Consider the following 18,414-nt stretch of genomic DNA (forward strand, 5'->3'; position numbering starts at 1 on the left):
AGTTTTGGGCGCATCTCCGAAAAAGCACCAGCTGGATTTTAACCCGGTTCTGACATTGCACTAACTCTGGCACTGCATCGCCCCCACCTCTGGTATGGATTTTGGGGGCGTCGGGGGGGGGTGGTTGTGGGTGTGGAAGGGGCAACAGGGTCTATTAGAACATACATAGAACAGTACAGGCCCTTCAGACCACGATGTTGTGCCAAGCTTTTACCCTAAACCTAAGGTCTATCTAACCTCCACCCCTACCTTGTAGAACATAGGACAGTACAGCATGGCACAGGCCCTTTGGCCCACAATGATGATTCTTCCCCCAGATATCAGTCTGAGGGGGTTTTGGTGGGGGTGGGGTGGGATGGTTACTATGGAGAGGTCCTGCCTTCCATCCCCCCCACCCCCACCCCAGTCTCCCATGGTCTCCCCATTTCCTGGGGTATATCGTATTGGACTTGACACACCTCAGGAGGACGAGGGAACACTCCTGCCTACCTGCCTCCACTCCGACAATACTCGAGAAGCTCGACACCGTCCGGGGCAGGGAGCAAGACCTCCCCACCTTCCACACACCCTCCCTCCCCCCCCCCCCACCCCACCATTCCCCGAAGCATGGCCGCAGCAGTGTGTACCATCTACGAGATGCGCCGCAGCGACTCGCCAACGCTCCTCCTCCTCCGACTGACGGCACCTTCCGAACCCGACACCTCTTACCCCCCAACCCGGAAGGACGAGGGGCAGCAGACGGTGGGGGTCAAAATCCTGGAACTCCCTCCCAGGTGGAGCTGTTGGGGGGTGTCCCTAATCCCTGCACACACACACACACAGGGTGGAGGGTGGGGGCAGTGTACCCCGGTTTCCTCTCCTCATCCCCCCCCCATCCCCCCCGACCCTGAGCGCCACACCGCCGAGCGAGGGAGACAGGCCGGTCGGTTCCAGCACAGCAAGATCCCACCACCAATTGAGGCCATGGGTAATGCTTTCCATCTGTGGGATCTTTCTGTTCTTTCCAAGCAGTTGGTGGTGGGGGTGGGGGGAGCGGATGTGTTATTGTGCCGTGCCTAGAGGGAGGTGAGGGAGAAAGCAGAGGTGGGTGGGGGTTGTTCCTGACCAGCTAAGCCGATTTCTGTCCTTTCTGTCAGGTTTTCCAACGATGGAACACCAATCATTGCCAAACCTGATGAACGGTAAGACCGACCCTCCCCACCAACCCCCCCACCCTCCTCCGCTCTGACCTTCACTGGCCCACCCCCGCTCCCCTTTCATCTTCCGCCAGCTCCTCACCTCCCTCTGTCCTCACCCTCCCTCCCTTGATCGATCCCAAGACCTGGACAGTAACGACATGGGAACGGGAGGTGGCCATTCAGCCCCTCTGCCCATTCTTTTTTTTAGGCTGTTCACCAGGATGATGCTTAGGACGGAGGGATTGACTTAGGAGAAAAGGCCAAACAGGGTTGGGACTCTACTGACTGGAGTTGAGGAGAATGAGAGGTGATCTCATTTAGGCACAGAGGGGTTAGACAAGGTCAATGCTGAGAGGGCCTCAGAATATATTTTTAAGACTGGGATGAGGAGGCATTTGTTCTCCGAGGGTTGTGTGAGTCCTTGCCACAGAGAGCTGTTGGGGGGTTGGTGACAGAATCCTTGTGTATATTGAAGATCGAGCTCGAGAGGTTCCTGATCAGTCGGGGAACGGGCAGGAAGGTGGACGTGAGGAATGTTGGATCAACGTCTATTGAATGGGGTAGCAGACTGGCTCAAGGGGCCGAATGGCCCACTCCTGGCCTTATACAGGGGCAGAAGTGGACTGAACACCACGCCATTTGATACAGTCCTGGCTGATCTCTTCCTCCATTGTACCACGGGGTTGGCAAGACCACATCTGGAGGATGCTGTATCCTTTTGGTCTCCCTATTCCCATAAGGACAGTAATCCATGAGAGATTGTTCCCGAACCCAAAGAGGTTTCTTATTACCTTCTGAGGAGACATTGAGCAGGTTGGGGTCCGTATCCCTGGGAGTTTGGAGAAATGGTAATCACGCGATATGTATTAATGATTCCGACGAGGCAAGCGAACGGTACTGTTGACAGGTTTAGGGATGCCAAGTGGTGACGATGACAGAGAGTCTGCAGAGAGATGTATAGATGGGTTGTGTGCCTGAGACAAAACACAGCAGGTGGAGTATAATGTGGGGAAATGGACGTTACACACTTTGGCAGGAAGATTAGAACAGCTGGGTATTACTTAAACAGAGAAAGACTGCAGAAAGTTATGGAACAGAGGGATTTGGGAATCCTCCTCATCCATGAATCACAAAAAGATTAGCATCCAGGTTCAGCGGGAAATACGGAACACTAGTGGAATGCTGGCCTTTATTCCAAAGGGAATGGGGTATAAAAATAGGGAGGTTTTGTTAAAACTACAAGGCACTAGTCAGACCCCAGCTGGAACACCATGAGAACGGTTCAGGGGGCCCTGTATCCAAGCAGAGCTAGACCAGTGTGAGGTTTTTAATCAGTAAGGGGGAGGGGGATTGAGTGGAAAAGGCAGGAGGAGGGTGGGGCTGATGGTGATCAGATCAGCCATGATCTCACTGAATCAGGGAGAAGACCCGATGGGCTGAATGGCCTCCTGCTCCTTGTGGTTTCAATGAGATCCTGTCTTGTTCTTTTAAACTCCACAATCCAATTTACTCCGGGACGGGGGGTGTAGGGGGCTGGAGGGGGTGACGGAGATAGGGAGGGGGCTGGAGGGGGTGACGAAGATAGGGAGTGGGTGTCGGGGGCTGGAGGCGGTGACGGAGATAGGGACGGGGTGCAGGGGGATAATGGAGTTGGAGTGAAAAGTGAAGCCACACCCTAAATGATCCAGGGCTCTAATCCTCTCAGCAGACTGTGGGACCTTCAATACCCTGACCATGTTCTGTCCTGTCTAACCGACAGCATCCAGTGACGGTATTAACACTGTCGATCAGGATTAAATACGATTGCAGGGGCTGGACAGTAAACAACAGCTGGTGCCTTCTCTACATATTCACCATGGTCTAATAAACAAGCTGGCATTATATCTGCTGTGTGCCGACACACCGTCTCGCAGATGTGCCTGAACACCCGCACCCTGGACAGACTGCTCACTGTGTGCGTTTGACACTGTGTTCTCCAGGCCTCCACCTGTACTGTACTTGACACTGTACTCTGTAGCTGCATCAGATAATGTTTGACACTGTGTGTGTATGTGTTTGACACTGTTCTTTGCTGCACCTAACTGAGTTCACAACGTTTTCTGTCTCTCCACCTGACTGTTGGACACTCTGCACTGTTTCTCTGCCTGACCCGGTGTGCTTGTGCACCTGAGAGACTGTGTTGTTTCTTCACCTGTCTCTCTGTGTGTGTGTGTGTGTGTTAGAGAGAGAGAGAGAGACTGCATTCTGTTTTTCAACCTGACAGTGAGACTGTTCTTTCTATGTGTGTGTGTGTGTGTGTGTGTGTGTGTGTGTGTGTGTGTGTGAGAGAGAGAGAGGGAGCGTGCATTCTGTTTTTCAACCTGACTGACAGTGAGACTGTTCTTTTTCTGTCTGTGTGTGTGTGAGAGAGAGAGATTGTGTTCTATATCTGCACCTTACTGTATGTGTGTGAGAGACAGTGACACTGCGTTCTGTCTCTCTGCCTGTTTGTATGAGAGAGAGAGACACAGGAAGATTGTATTGTTTCCTGTGCCTGACTGTGTGTGTGTGTATGTGAGAGAGAGAGAGAGAGAGGGAACGTGAGTGAAACGGCGATCTGTCTCTCTGCCTGACATTTGTCTCTGTTCTTGTGCAGTCCACCCAGGGACACTTGAGTTGATGTCTGACTGGAGTGCGTTCAGCCCGTTCCCTGCTGCTCCTGTCCCGTTGTCGGGGCAGGATCTGGAGGCGTGGTTGGAGGACTTGGAGAGCGTCCTGCACCCCTCACCAGCTGCCAACCGCCCGGGGGGGGTGGAGGAGGAGAACAGGAAGCTGAAGGAGCTCTGGGTGGACGACGTGGACAGCGTCCTGTGCCCCCCGGACCCCGCAGACGACACTCAGCGCCTCAACCAGCTCCTGCTGGAGGACCTTGAGAGTATTCTGTACCCGGCCCCGGTCTTGGAGGATCACACGCCGTCCCCAGGCATCGCAGAGGTAAGGGAGTCATGGTCCCCATTCCCACATCTGTGCCAGTGCCCAAGCCCTGCTGCTGAGGCCCTCCTCCCTATCTCTATCGCCTCCTCCTTCTCTCCGGTGGGAGTGTGTCTGTGTGGAGACAGGGAAGTGGAGGGGTGGGAGGTGAGGGAAATGTGTTGATCTCATTCCCTGTCTCCGAAATCGGTCTAAAATCCTGTTCCGTTGGTGGAATTATTTGAGGACATTACTTGCATGGTGGACAGTGGGGAACCTGTGTATGTGGTGTATCTGGATTTCCAGAAGGCATTTGACAAGGTGCCACACCAAAGGCTGCTACGTAAGATAAAGTCGCACGGTATTACAGGGTAATGTATTGGCATGGATAAAGGATTGGTTGACCAGTAGACAGCAAAGAGTAGGGGTAAATGGGTGTTTTTCTGGTTGGCGGTCAGTGGCCAGTGGTGTGCCTCAGGGATCAGTGTTGGGACCGCAATTGTTTACAATTTACATAGATGATTTGGAGTTGGGGACTAAGTGTGGTGTGTCAAAATTTGCAGATGACAGTAAGGTGAGTGGTAGAGCAAAGTGTGCAGAAGACACTGAAAGTCTGCAGAGGGATATAGATAGTCTAAGTGAGTGGGCTAAGGTCTGGCAGATGGAGTACAATGTTGATAAGTGTGAGGTCATCCATTTTGGTAGGAATAACAGCAAAATGGACTATGTTTTAAATGGTAAAAAATTGCAGCACGCTGCTGTGCAGAGGGACTTGGGTGTCCTTGTGCATGAATCGCTGAAGGTAGGATTGCAGGTGCAGCAGGTAGTTAAAACGGCAAATGGAATTTAGTCTGTCATTGCTCGAGGGATGGAATTTAAAAACAGAGAGGCTATGCTGCAGCTGCATAGGGTCCTGGTGAGGCCACACCTGGAGTACTGTGTGCAGTTTTGGTCTCCTTACTTGAGAAGAGATATACTAGCACTGGAGGGGGTGCAGAGGAGATTCACTCGGTTGATTCCAGAGTTGAGAGGGTTGGATTATGAGGAGACACTGAGTAGACCGGGATTATACTCATTGGAATTCAGAAGAATGAGGGGAGATCTTATAGAAACATATAAGATTATGAAGGGAATAGATAAGGTGGAGGCAGGGAGGTTGTTTCCGCTAGCAGGTGAAACTAGGACTAGGGGGCATCGCCTCAAAATAAAGGGAGGCAGATGTAGGACTGAGGTCAGGAGGAACTTCTTCACCCAAAGGGTTGTGAATCTGTGGAATTCCCTGCCCAGTGAAGCGGTTGAAGCTACCTCGCTGAATGTTTTTAAGGCAAGGCTAGATAAATTTTTGAACAGTAAAGGAATTAAGGGTTATGGTGAGTTCAGGGTGGGGGGTAAGTGGAGCTGAGTCTCAAAAAGATCAGCCATGACCTTATTAAATGGCCTACTCCTGCTCCTAGTTCTTATGTTCTCTTCCTCCTTACAGCCAGAGGCGTCGCCACCCAGACCCGGGGACCGTCCACCCCTCTCCCCCCATGCCCAGGGGGGCCGTGAGGACGAGCCCCTCCTGGCCGACGAGCCATGGCGCTGCTCGGATCTCCCATCCAGCTCCTCCTCCTCCTCCCCGTCTCCCAGCTCCCAGCCGGGACGGGAGCAGCCGGAAGAGGGTGCGCGGGGGACCAAAAGGCGGAGGAGGGAGGAGGTCCGCTGCCCGTCCTGCTTGAAGACCACCCCGGGGGCAGCCCAGCTGCTGGTGGAGAATCTGACGCGGGAGAACGAGAGGCTGAGGCACCGGATCGAGGAGCTGGCCAGAGAGGTTCAGGAAGTCCGCGAGAGGCTCATCCAGAGGGTGGTCGATGCTCACTGAGGGGGCTAGTGGCTTCCCGTCCCCACCGTCGTCTTCGTCTTCCTGTCTTTGGTAACCACCCCCACCTCCCCCCGGCGTCACCGGCTCACCTTCCTCCAGTGAGGGGAGAACGAAGAACCTCGCAGCAAGGGACAGGGGGGTGGGAGGTGCTACGTGAGCGGATTCCACAAGAATTCCCACCGCCCACCGGAATGCCCACCTTGGAAATTCCCCACCATCCCACCTCCCCCCCCACCCGGATCGAGCTGGGGAGTGCGAACTGGCAGGGAAGGAGATGGTTGTTGGGCGTCACTCGTCTCAGGTCCAGGACATCTCTGTGGGCGATGACCAGCTCCAACGAGAGAGAATCTAACCATTGGCCCCCCAAATGCTTGATGTTCAATGGTGTTACAATCACTGAATTCCCCCCCACCCCCCACTATCAACATCCTGGGGGTTATTGTCACCAACGAGAGAGAATCTAACCATCGCCGCGCGCCCCCCCCACCGCTTGATGTTCAATGGCGTTACCATCGCTGAATTTCCTGCCACTCCCCACTATCCACATCCTGGGGGTTACCATTGAGAGAGAATCTAACCATCGCTCCCCCCTCCCTTGACATTCAATGCTATCGTTGAATCCCTCAGTATCTAAAGAGCTTGTCATTGACTTCAAGAAGTAAGTGGGGGATTGGGGCGGGGGGGTGCATGCCCCTATCTAGATCAACGGACCTGAGGTGCAGAGTGTCGCGTTCCTGGGAGTGACGGTCACTGACAATATGTCCTGGACCTCTCACATTGATGCAACGATCAAGAAGTCACAACAACGCCTCTCCTTCCTCGGGCGGCTCGGGAAATTTGGCCTGTCCCGTAAGGTCCCTCACCAACTTCTACAGACGCACCATTGAAAGCGTATTGGCCTGGTACGGCAACTGCTCTGCCCAGGACCGTAAGAAACTACAGAAGATGGTGTGCACAGCCCAGACCATCATGGAAACCGACCTCCCATCCATGGACTACCATCTACACTTCTCGCTGCCTCAGAAAGGCGGCCAACATCATCAAAGACACCTGCCACTGGTTATAGTCTCTTCCAACCTCTTCCGGCAGGCAGAACATTACAAGGGCTTAAACACACACACCAACAGATTTAAGAACAGCTTCTTCCTCGCTGTTATTAGACTGCTAAATGGACCTCTCCGATTTTAAACCTGATGTTGATCTTGCTTTTTATGTATTGTCTTTGCAGCCGTTAACTTTGTGTCCCTTGCTCTGTTCAATCACCCTGTGATGTTTGTATGTATGATCTGCCTACACTACACACAGACCTTTTCACTCTACATAGGTATATCAAATCATAACAACGCGCTGGGGTTACCGTCTCCAAACGAGAGAGAATCTAACCATTGCCCCCCCCACCCACCTTTGACGTTCAATGGCGTTACCATCACTCAATCTCCCCCCACCCCACTACCAACAGCCTGGGGGTTACCCATTGAGCAGAAACTGAACCAGGACCCCCAGCCCCATATCAATCCTGCGGCTACAAGGAGCAGGTCAGAGGCTGGGAATCCTGAAGCGAATAAATCCCCTCCTGACTCTCCCCACCCCCTAAAGCCTGTCCCATCATCGACAAGGCACAAGTCAGGAGTGGGGAGTGGGGGAGGAGAACACCCCCCCCCCCAGCCGCCTGGATGGGGCACGGCTCCGACAACACTCGAGAAGCTCAACACCGTCCAGGGACAGAACAGCCCCCACCCCTCTCGATCGTTGCCCCTCTCCCACCTGCCACACTCCCTCCCTCCCCCCACCATCCCCCAACGCACAGCCGCAGCAGTGTGTACCGTCTGCGAGACGCACCGCAGCGACTCACCAATGGCACCTTCCGAACCCACCACCCTTTACATCTTCCCCACCCCCCAATGCTAGAAGGATGAGGGTTGGGGAACAGACCCATTAGAGGTCCATGCTTCCCCCTCCCCTTATCAAGCTTTGAACTAATCAGGTTAGAACCTCTCTGGAACAAAAACAAAGTTGCTGGAAAAGCTCAGCAGGTCTGGCAGCATCTGTGAAGGAGAAAACAGAGTTAACGTTTCGGGTCCAGTGACCCTTCCTCGCAACTTCCTGATTTACAGCATCCGCAGTTCTTTCGGTTTTTATATAGTAGTAGAACCTCTCTGTGTTTTGTTTAGCGAGTATATGTGAATAAATCTAGCCCTCCTCCCTCGAACCAATTTGTTATGTCTAGCGTGGTTATCCCTTTCAGCTCTTCAGTCTTGTACACGGGCTTCACGTATTGTTAAAATGTTTTTTTAAAAGAAAGCAAACTCTGATCAATAAAAATGACTGTATGCTTCAGCCACCTCTTACTGAGACTCCCAAATGACCACTCGCCATCCTAGTGTCCGTCCCATCTCGAATTGAGGGGCGCGCTACTCCAGTCAGAGATAACATATCATCGGGCTGTTAGGATGCGAAATTTCCTAAAGTTATGATAACCGCTGAGTGCTCGGCCCACACAAAGGAAGTCTGAGCAGAGACTAAATGCATTTGTGAGGAGGAAATCTTAGGATTGCAGGAGTCACATTGAGTCAGAGACTCGTACAGCACAGAAACAGACCCTTTGGCCCAACCTGTCTGTGCTGACCCAGATATCCTAAATTAATCTAGTCCCATTTCCCAGCATTTGGCCCATATCCCTCTAAACCCTTCCTATCCATGTCCCCATCCAGATGCCTTTTAATGTTGTAACTGTACCAGCCCCTACCCCCTTCCTCTGGCAGCTCGTTCCACACACGCACCACCCTCTGTGTGAAAAAGTTACCCCTCAGGTCCCTTTCCCCCTCTCACCTTAAACCTATGCCCCTCTAGTTTTGGACTCCCCCCTACCCCTGGGGGAAAAGACCTTGTCTATTCACCCTATCCATGCCCCTCATGATTTTATAAACATCTATAAGGTCACCCCCTCAGCCTCCAACGCTCCAGGGAACATAGCCCCAGCCTCTCCCTGTAGCTCAAACACTCCAACCCCAGCAACATCCAGGTGTTAGAGGAGATTGGGTCAATTAGGGATATAGGACTAAGTGCCGGTAACTGGGATTGGTGTGGGTTGGTCAGCATGGATATGATGGGCCGAAAGGCCTATTTCAATGCGCTTTGGCTCTGTATTCATTGGAGTTTGGGAGAACGAGGTAGTGTGGAGGATCTGAAAGAAACCTGTAACACATCTGGACAGGGGGGGAAAGTACGGGAAGGATGTTCCTGATGACTGGGGGAGGCGGTGGGAGTCTAGAACCAGGGGGTCACAGTCCAAAGGAGACGGGGTTGGACTGAGATGAGGGAGAAATGTCTTCACGCAAGGAGGGCCTGTACAATCCTATGCTACATAATGCTGGGACTCCCTCCCTGACGGCAGTGTGAAGGGTGTCCCTCACACACACACGTGCACGCAGTTGGGGGGGGTGGGGTTGCTGCAGCAGTTCCAGAAGGCGGCTCACCCCCACCTTCTCCAGGAACGGGGAGGTGCAATTAAGGACGGTGGCAAGGAGAGTGGTGGGCGTGTGGAATGCGCTGCCAGCAGTGGAGTCAGACACTGTAGAGACTTTTAAGCAACTCTCGGAGAGGCACATGGAAGACAGTAAAATGTAGGGCCAACTTCGACAAGGGAGCCTCCGAAATGTCCACATTCTTCCGCAACCGAGGATTCCCCAGCTCCATTGTCGACAGGGCCCTCAATTGGGTCCGACCCATCTCCCGCACTTCCGCCCTCACCCCTTCTCTTCCCTCCCGCAACAGCGATAGGGTTCCCCTTATCCTCACCTACCATCCCACCAGCAGCCACATCCAGAAGATCATCAGATGCCATTTCCGCCACCTCCAGACACATATTCCCCTCCCCGCCCTTGTCCGCCTTCTGCAGGGACCGTTCCCTCCGGGACACCCTGGTCCACGCTTCCTTCACCCCCAACACCTCCCCACAGCCCTACGGCACCTTCCCCTGTAACCGGCGAAGGTTCAACACCTGCACATTTACCTCCTCCCTCCCCACTATCCAAGGGCCCAAACATACCTTCCAGATGAAACAACACTTCACCTGCACTTCCCAGAATCTAGTCTACAGCATTCGCTGCTCACAATGTGGTCTCCTCTACATTGGGGAAACGAAGTGTAGACTTGACGACCACCGCAGAACATTTACGTTCTGCTCACAGAAAAAAGACCCTGAACTTCCCGTTGCCTGCCACTTCAATGCACCGCCCTGCTCCCCGGCCAACATCTCTGTCTCCGGTTTGCTGCAGTGTTCTAGTGAATCCCAACGCAAGCTGGAGGAACATCACCTCATTTTCCGCTTGGGGACCCTACAGCCCTCCGGACTCAATACAGAGTTCAATAATTTTAGGGCCTGATCTCTCACATGTCCCAACCCCCCAGCCCACCTAACAGGCCTTGTTACCACAGCCTGCCACTACACACCCCCTGTTGTTAGTCACTAACAGTCCCCATTAACAAATATTCACCCTCCCAGCCTGATCATTAGCAACTCCTTTGTCTGTCCAACTGTATTTCTCTCTCTTTGGGCTCTATCCTATCGTTTACTCCCTACCCCACCCACCTCCCTATTTTCTGCATATAAACTGACGTTTTCCCAGCCACCATCAGTTCTGAGGAAGGGTCACCGGACACAAAACATTAACTCTGTTTTCTCCTCCACAGATGCTGCCAGACCTGCTGAGCTTTTCCAGCAACTTTGTTTTTGTTCCTGATTTACAGCATCCGCAGTTCTTTGGGTTTTTAGAAAAATGTAGGGGATGCAGGGTAGATTGATCATAGGGTAGGATAACAGGTCAGCACAACATGGTGGGCCGAAGGGCCTGTACTGTGCTGTACTGTTCTTTGAACTCTGGGACAGACAGTAAAACCCACATCCCAGCGCATGAGTGAAGAAAATTGAAAGAAAAAAATGAGTTGCCATGTTCAGAGCGTGTGTTAAATTTAAAAATAAAACACACACAATTTTATTTCCCAGCTCCAGTTGCATTTTTTGTTTTCTTGCGAGTCACGTCTGGGCAGCCAGTCACCAAGAGGACAGGTCCCTAGCCACAGGGCATCTGCCGGAAACTCCAACAACACGTTCAAACACGCGCACTCGCGCCCCCCACAGCCATGCCCCTGCCGCGGAACCGCACCAACACATGTGGGATCGAACTGTGCCCAGAGCAGAGGGAACACGCAGAGAGAGAGAGAGAGTTGCGCAGCTTGTGGTCGAGATGAGGATGAGAGAGGAGTAGAGGGAATGTGACCATCTCACTTCTTGCCCGCTGCCCTCCCTTCCGCCTGAGCCAACTTCCTCTTGAGGTCCAGTAACGTTGAGACTTCTGCGTCGATCAGCGATTTATCTGCTTTCTGCGCCTTCAGATCGCGCACGCGGCTCCCCTGGAGGGAGGGAGGGAGGGTGTTTAAAAACGGAATCTCGCCGATCGCATCCACGTCAAACTAAAACCACCTCCCTCCCCCACCCCCCAACCAAAACAAAAAATACCTACTCTACAGCTCTAAGACTCTAAAAATCGAACATTACTGATGCGCCCGCCCCTGCGCTTAATTCTGAGCTCGATCCTTCCTCCCCACCCCCTACAAATCGACAGTGTGACAATACTGGAGCTTTAAGAGGTTGTTCTGTCCTGGTTTCTTTCCAGAGGGAGTTTGAACAGGACCACTTGAGCGCTCAGGTTGGGAGGCCTTAGGGTTATTTCTTTCCTCTCTAAAACATGCAGCCTGAATGGGTGTCACCAGCTCTCGCAGATTCACGTTTCAGGGTTTTAAACTTTTTCAGTAGCATCAGAAGCTATTGATCATAGGGTCTGTTTCCAAGCCGTGCGACTCTTCGGTCCAACCCGTCCGTGCTGACCCAGATATCCTAAATTAATATAGTCCCATTTGCCAGCATTTGGCCCCATATCCCTCTAAACCCTTCCTATCCATGTCCCCATCCAGATGCCTTTTAAATAGTCATTGTACCAGCCCCCATCCACTTCCTCTGGCAGCTCGTTCCACACACGCACCACCCTCTGCGTGAAAAAGTTGCTCCTCAGGTACCTTTTAAATCTTTCCCCTCTCCCCTTAAACCTATGCCCCCCTAGTGTTTGACTCCACTTCTCTGGAGAAAAGACTTTAGCTATTCACCCTATCTGTGCCCCTCATGATTTTATAATGTCACCCCTCAGCCTCCGACGCTCCAGGGAAAATAGCCCCAGCCTATTCAGTCCCTCCCTGTAGCTCAAACCCTCCAACCCCGACAACATCCTTGTAAATGTTTTTTCTGAACCCTTTCAAGTTAACAACATCCTTCCTACAGCAGGGAGACCAGAATTGAACGCAGTATTCCAAAAGTGGCCCTGACCGATGTCCTGTACAGCCCCAACATGACCCTCCCAACTCCTATACTCAACGCACTGACCTATAAAGGCAAGCGTACCAAACACCACCTTCACCGCCCTGTCTACCTGCCACTCCACTTTCAAGGAACTATATACCTGCTCCCCCCAAGGTCTCTCTGTTCAGCGACACTCCCCAGCACCTCACCATCAAGTGTATAAGTCCTGCCCTGGTTTGCCTTTCCCAAAATGCAGCCCCTCACATTTGTCTAAATTAAACTCCATCTGCCCCTCCTCGGCCCATTGACCCGTCTGATCAAGATCAACGTAACCTTCTTCGCTTCCTCCAAATTTCCAATTTCAGTGTCATCTGCAAACTTACTGACCATCCCTTCTCTGTTCACATCCAAATCATTTATATAAATGACAAAAAGCAATGGAGCCAGCACCAATCCCTGTTGCACATTGAGGGTGGTGGTGGGGGTGGGGAGGGTGTCACAGGCTGAAAGGCGACCCTCCAGTCATAAGGACGTCAGGAGCGGCATTTGGCCCATCGAGCCTGCTTCTGCTGTTCAACAAGATCGTGGCTGATCCTTTCCAGCCCCACTTCCCCGCCCGCTCGCCCTAACCCTCAATTACTTCTCTGCTCACAAATCTTTGCCTTAAAAACAAACAAACATTCACCAAGGCAGCCTCACTAGGGCGGGGGAATTCCACACATTCACCACCCTTTGGGTGAAGGGGTTCCTCCCCAACGCGGACCTAAATCTGCTCCCCGCTCTTCGTTTCGAGGCTATGCCCCCTTGTTCTAGATTCACCCGCCAGTGGGAACATCCTCCCTGTTCCTGTCTTATCTGTTCCCTTCATCATTTTGTATGTTTCTGTGAGATTCCCCCTCATTCTTCTCAATCCCAATGAGTACGCTCCCAGTTTACTCGATCTCTCCTCGTAAGCCAACCCTCTCAACTCCAGGATCAACCTTGTGAACCTCCTCTGCTCCCCCCCGCAGTGCCCACTGCATCCTTTCTCAAGTAAAGAGACCCAAACTGTACACAGCGCTCCGGCTGTGGCCTGACCAGAGTTCCAACAGAGTTGGAAGCCTCACTTGGTGCACCCTTGATGCTATTCTCTCTGAATTTGTTCTTGATGTTTCTTTTTTTCTCCCCCTTCCTGGATTGCAGAATCTGTGACTGAATCTGCCTTTCTTGCTGAGGTGCGTGTGTTTATGGGATGTTACTACATGGAACAGTCCATTAGTAGTAGGTATTGTACCCATTATTTGGCAACGTTTTCCAATCGTTGTCGTTCCCAATTCCTGTTTCTGTGTTTGCACTTAAACTATAGCGTTTAAACAAACTGCGTTTTTGCGCACCTTCGGTCGGATTGTATCTGGAACACAGCACTTCACGTTTGGCTTTGACACACCTTAAAAAGGTTAAGATGTGAGCTACTTTCTTTGAGTATTTCGAGGGGGCCTGCTCTGATCCATAATAGCAAACCTGCCCCAAACCCCAACAACCCCCAACGTAAACACTTCCAGGTCACGGTCCAGATGCGCGCAAGCCACGATCCATACAGGATCATCTAGCAACCCCGTGGCCCACAGACTCTCACCTGTTTGCTCACCAGGTCCTGCAGCTCCTTGGGGTCGGCCTTTCCTTCCCCTCCGGGGGCGGCTTTGACTCCTTCGGGGGTCTACGGACAAAGCACACGCAGTTACGGGAAAAAAAGAAAACACGATTAGAGCCGCAATTCCCCAGTGCCCTACTTTCGCTGCCTGAGGACTTTAGGAGAGAGGACACAAAAAGGAGGCTCCTTTTCTCTGGAATTTAGGAGGTTAGGGTGGGGGGCGGGCGGAGAGGTGCGATCTGATCGAAGTCTCCAAGGGCAGACAAAAATGAATTTACTTTCACTTTAAAACGAGCGGCAGGATCTTTACTCTGTATCTAACCCCGTGCTGTCCCTGTCCCTGGGAGTGTTTGATGGGGGGACAACGCAGAGGGAGTTTTACTCTGTATCTAACCCCGTGCTGTCCCTGTCCCTGGGAGTGCTTGATGGGGAAGTTAGGTGGAGGTGGTACAGTGTAGAGGTAGCTTTACTCCGTATCGAACCCAGGAACATCGGGCACAGGGTTTGAAAGTGCCTTTCAGAATCTGAAGGCTCCCCAGGGGTGGGGTAAGGAGAATTATTTACCTTCTGTCCTCCGTATTTCTTCCTCAACTCCTCGATCTGATCGGCCTCCAGTTTCTTGAACAGTGGACTGACCTGGAAAGGAATGAGCACATGATCACTCGCTCACTGCAATTGCAGGGGATCGAGGACAGTCTGCAGCTTTTAGAAACTGGAGGCGAACTCACATTTTCTTGGCTGACTTAGTCTTGACATTAAGCACATAATTGCAGTCCTATGGCATGGAAACAGGCCCTTCGGCCCAACCAGTCCGTGCTGACCATAATCCTAAACTAAACGGGTCCCACCTGCCTGCTCCCGGCCCATATCCCTCCAAACCTTTCCTATCCATGTACTTATCCAAATGTCTTCTAAATGTTGTAACTGTACCCACATCCACCACTTCCTCTGGAAGTTCATTCCACACACAAATCACCCTCCGTGTAAAAAACTTTGCCCCTCGTCTGTTTTTAAGATCTCTCCCCTCCCACCTCAAAAATATGCCCCCGGTCTTGAAATCCCCTACCCTAGGGAAAAGACACCTACCTTCAACCACATCTCTTGCCCTCATGATTTTATAAACCTCTAAAGGTCACTTCTCAACCTCCCACGTTCCAGTGGAAAAAGTCCCAAACTATATTTATAACTCAAACCCTCCACATATAGCAACATAGAATCATAGATCATAGAATTGGGGCGGCACGGTGGCACCGTGTTTAGCACTGCTGCCTCACAGCACCAGGGACCCGGGTTCGATTCCAGCCTCGGGTGACTTCTCTGTGTGGTGTTTGCACATTCTCCCCCGTGTCTGTGTGGGTTTCCTCCCACAGTCCAAAGATGTGCAGGTTAGGGTGGATTGCCCCATGTGTAGATTAGGCGGGTTATAGGGGGATGGGTTTGGGTGGGAAGCTCTGGAGGTTCGGTGTGGACTTGTTGGGCCGAAGGGCCCGTTTGGTAATCCCTACAGCGTGGAAACAGGCCCTTCGGCTCAACAAGTCTACACCGCCCCCCCGAAAAGCATCCCACCCAGACCCACTCCCCTACCCCTGTATTTACCATGTCTAATTCCACCTAAACTAAACATCCCTGAACACTCTGGGACAATTAGCATGGCCAATCCATCTAACCTGCACACCTTTGGACTGTGGGAGGAAACCCACACAGACATGGGGAGAACGTACAAACTCCACATGGACAGATAGTCGCCCGAGGATGGAATCGAACCCAGGTCCCTGTCCCTGTGCTAACCACTGAGCCACCATGCTCCCCCATCCTGGTAAATCTCTTCTGAACCTTCTCCAGCTTAATAATATCCTTCCTATAACAGAGCAACCAGAACCGGACACAGTTGCTCCAGAACAGGCCTCACTAACATCCTGTACAACTTCAATGTGATGTCCCCAGCTCCTACACTCAAAGGTCTGAGCAACGAAGGCAAGTGTGCTAAACACCTTCTTCACCGCCCTGTCTACCTGTGACGCAAACTTCAAAGAATTATGTAGCTGAGCCCCTAGGTCTCTCTGTTCTACAACACTACCCAAGGCCCTACCTTTAACTGTAAGAGTCCTGCCCCTGTTTGTTTTACCAAAATGCAACACCTCGCACTTATCCAGATAGACCTCTATCTGCCATTTTTCAGCCCATTGACCCATTTGATCAAGATCCCTTTGCAAAGCCTTTGATCAGATTTCCGCATGGTAAACTAATTAGTAAAACTAGGTCTGGTGGGATTTTGGGTGAGCTTGCCAATTGGATACAAAATTGGCCTAACGGCAGGAGACAGCGGGTGGAGGTAGAAAGCTGTTTCTCGGACCAGGGGCGTTCGGCAGGGATCGATTCTGGGTCCTCTTTAGTCTGTTGTTCGTGTGAATGATTTGGATGAGAATATAGAAGGCATGGTCAGTTAGTTTACAGACAACGTCAAAATTGGTGGGACAGTAAGAGCCTTTAAGAAGGATTTGTTATATTCTGTTTCTCTGTCACCTCAGTGGTCCTGGAAAGTCTGCTTTAGAGGCAGTGGGGAAACAGCTCTGAGAGTTATTCTACCTTTCGATGAAAGCAGCACGAGTAGTTGGAGTCAGGCTCATGCGGACCCGCAGCTTCAGTTTAGCTTTCAATTGGGGTTTGGGACGAATTGACACAGCTCTCTCTCGGCTGCTAGATAGTTTCTTCCGCTGTTCCCTTCCCCTGGACTGGAAGAGATATGGCATGTGGGGAAAACTAGTTATGCTAAATCTTCCTTTGCCAAAGGGGTGTCTGTGGGGTGCTGCTATAATTTCGCGGTCGATGATTAATAGGTAAAGAACGTATTCTTTGGTTAAGTAAGGTAATAAAACTTATGCCAATTTTTTTTTGCTTGGATGTTAACTATGGTGTGAAAAAAATAAAGTGCATTTTGCTTAAAGGCCAGTAGTTTGACCAAACAAATCACCTCTGACACACAGCACCTTACACTTTCCCATAACTAAGATAAAAGTTAGGGTTCAGGCTATCATCTTGATATATTCTGAGGGGGTTTGGTCTGGTCCATAACACTACTGACCACAGAGTCATAGAGATGTACAGCACGGAAACAGACCGTTCGGTCCAACTCGTCTGTGCCGACCCAGATATCCTAAATTAATCTAGTCCCATTTGCCAGCACTTGGCCCCATATCCCTCTAAACCCTTCCTATCCATGTCCCCATCCAGATGCCTTTCAAATGTTGTAACTGTACCAGACCCCACCCACTTCCTCTGGCAGCTCGTTCCACACACACACCACCCTCTGAGTGAATATGTGGCTCCTCAGGTTCCTTTTTAAATCTTTACCCCTCTCACCTTAAACCTATCCCCCTCTAGTTTTGGACTCCCCCACCCCCTTGGGGAAAAGACCTTGTCTATTCACCCTATCCATGCCCCTCATGGTTTTATAAACCTCTATAAGGTCACCCCCTCAGCCTCTGACGCTCCAGGGAAAACAGCCCCAGCCTCTCCCTGCAGCTCAAATCCTCCAACAACCTTGTAAATCTTTATCTGAAACTTTTCAAGTTTCACAACATCCTTCCTGTAGCAGGGAGACCAGGATTGAACACAGTATTCCAAAAGTGGCCCTAACCAATGTCCTGTCCAGCCGCAACATGACCCTCCCAACTCTCTGTACTCAACGCACTGACCCATAAAGGCGAGCGGACCAAACACCTTCTTCACCGCCCTGTCTACCTGCCACTCCACTTTCAAGGAACTATGTGCCTGCTCCCCCCGCAAGGTCTCTCTGTTCAGCGACACTCCCCAGGCCCACACCATTAAGTGTATAAGTCCTGCCCTGATTTGCCTTTCCCAAAACGTGCAACTGTATGACTCGGGAGTTACATGGAGGGTTGTGTTAACTTGCGGAGAGAATAAATGATGGCAATATTCTCAGGGAAGCCACTTTGCCAGCTCCCACGCCGAGCAGTAGGAGGGGAGCAGGTACTGATTTGGTGGGGGGTGCTGCCAGAGCTGGAGTTTTGGCACTTTTGCGATTCTGTCCCGACGGTAAGGCCTATCCGGTCTCCACTCCTTACCGTGCCGATCCGGTGGCCAGCCTGCAGCATGCAGACAAAGCGGTCAGTCAGCGAGTTGCATTCCTCTGGCGCCTGCAGTTGCCCCTGGATGGCGGCGCTGACAGTCGGCATGTAGGGCAGGAGCATCACGGATAGCAGGCAGGTCATGTTCACGGCCACCCCGGTCACTGTGCCCGCTCGCTTCCTGCTCAGGGAGGGTGGTGGGGGGGAAAGAGAGAGAGAGAACAGAGAGAGAGAGAACAGAGAGAGAGAGAACAGAGAGAGAAAACAGAGAGAGAGAGAGAACAGAGAGAGAGAGAACAGAGAGAGAGAGAACAGAGAGAACAGAGAGAACAGAGAGAACAGAGAGAACAGAGAGA

The 18,414-nt window shown here is 51.8% G+C and overlaps 2 protein-coding genes across 2 annotated transcripts in view; one reads left to right on the top strand and one right to left on the bottom strand.

Annotated features, from left to right (window-relative positions):
* The first annotated feature begins 61 nt into the window (after positions 1-61).
* Positions 62-8,325, top strand: LOC125488281 (DNA damage-inducible transcript 3 protein-like). Its single transcript, XM_048621214.1, has 4 exons — positions 62-92; positions 1,137-1,181; positions 3,814-4,151; positions 5,608-8,325. The coding sequence occupies exons 2-4, from the start codon at positions 1,148-1,150 to the stop codon at positions 5,986-5,988; spliced, it is 753 nt and encodes a 250-aa protein (XP_048477171.1). The 5' UTR covers positions 62-92; positions 1,137-1,147; the 3' UTR covers positions 5,989-8,325.
* A 2,607-nt stretch (positions 8,326-10,932) lies between these two features.
* The window catches only part of mars1 (methionyl-tRNA synthetase 1), a 34,167-nt gene continuing 26,685 nt past the window's right edge, over positions 10,933-18,414 (bottom strand). The window contains exons 10-13 of the mRNA XM_048621216.1: positions 18,056-18,239; positions 14,535-14,606; positions 13,956-14,036; positions 10,933-11,400 (exon numbers count right to left, since the gene is read on the bottom strand). Coding sequence (XP_048477173.1) covers positions 11,272-11,400; positions 13,956-14,036; positions 14,535-14,606; positions 18,056-18,239 — 466 coding nt within the window. The 3' untranslated portion in view covers positions 10,933-11,271. The remainder of the gene's footprint in view (positions 11,401-13,955; positions 14,037-14,534; positions 14,607-18,055; positions 18,240-18,414) is intronic.

This window comes from Rhincodon typus, unplaced genomic scaffold (genome assembly GCF_021869965.1).
Source record: "Rhincodon typus isolate 14 unplaced genomic scaffold, sRhiTyp1.1 hic_rhity00000125, whole genome shotgun sequence".
Lineage (NCBI taxonomy): Eukaryota > Metazoa > Chordata > Chondrichthyes > Orectolobiformes > Rhincodontidae > Rhincodon > Rhincodon typus.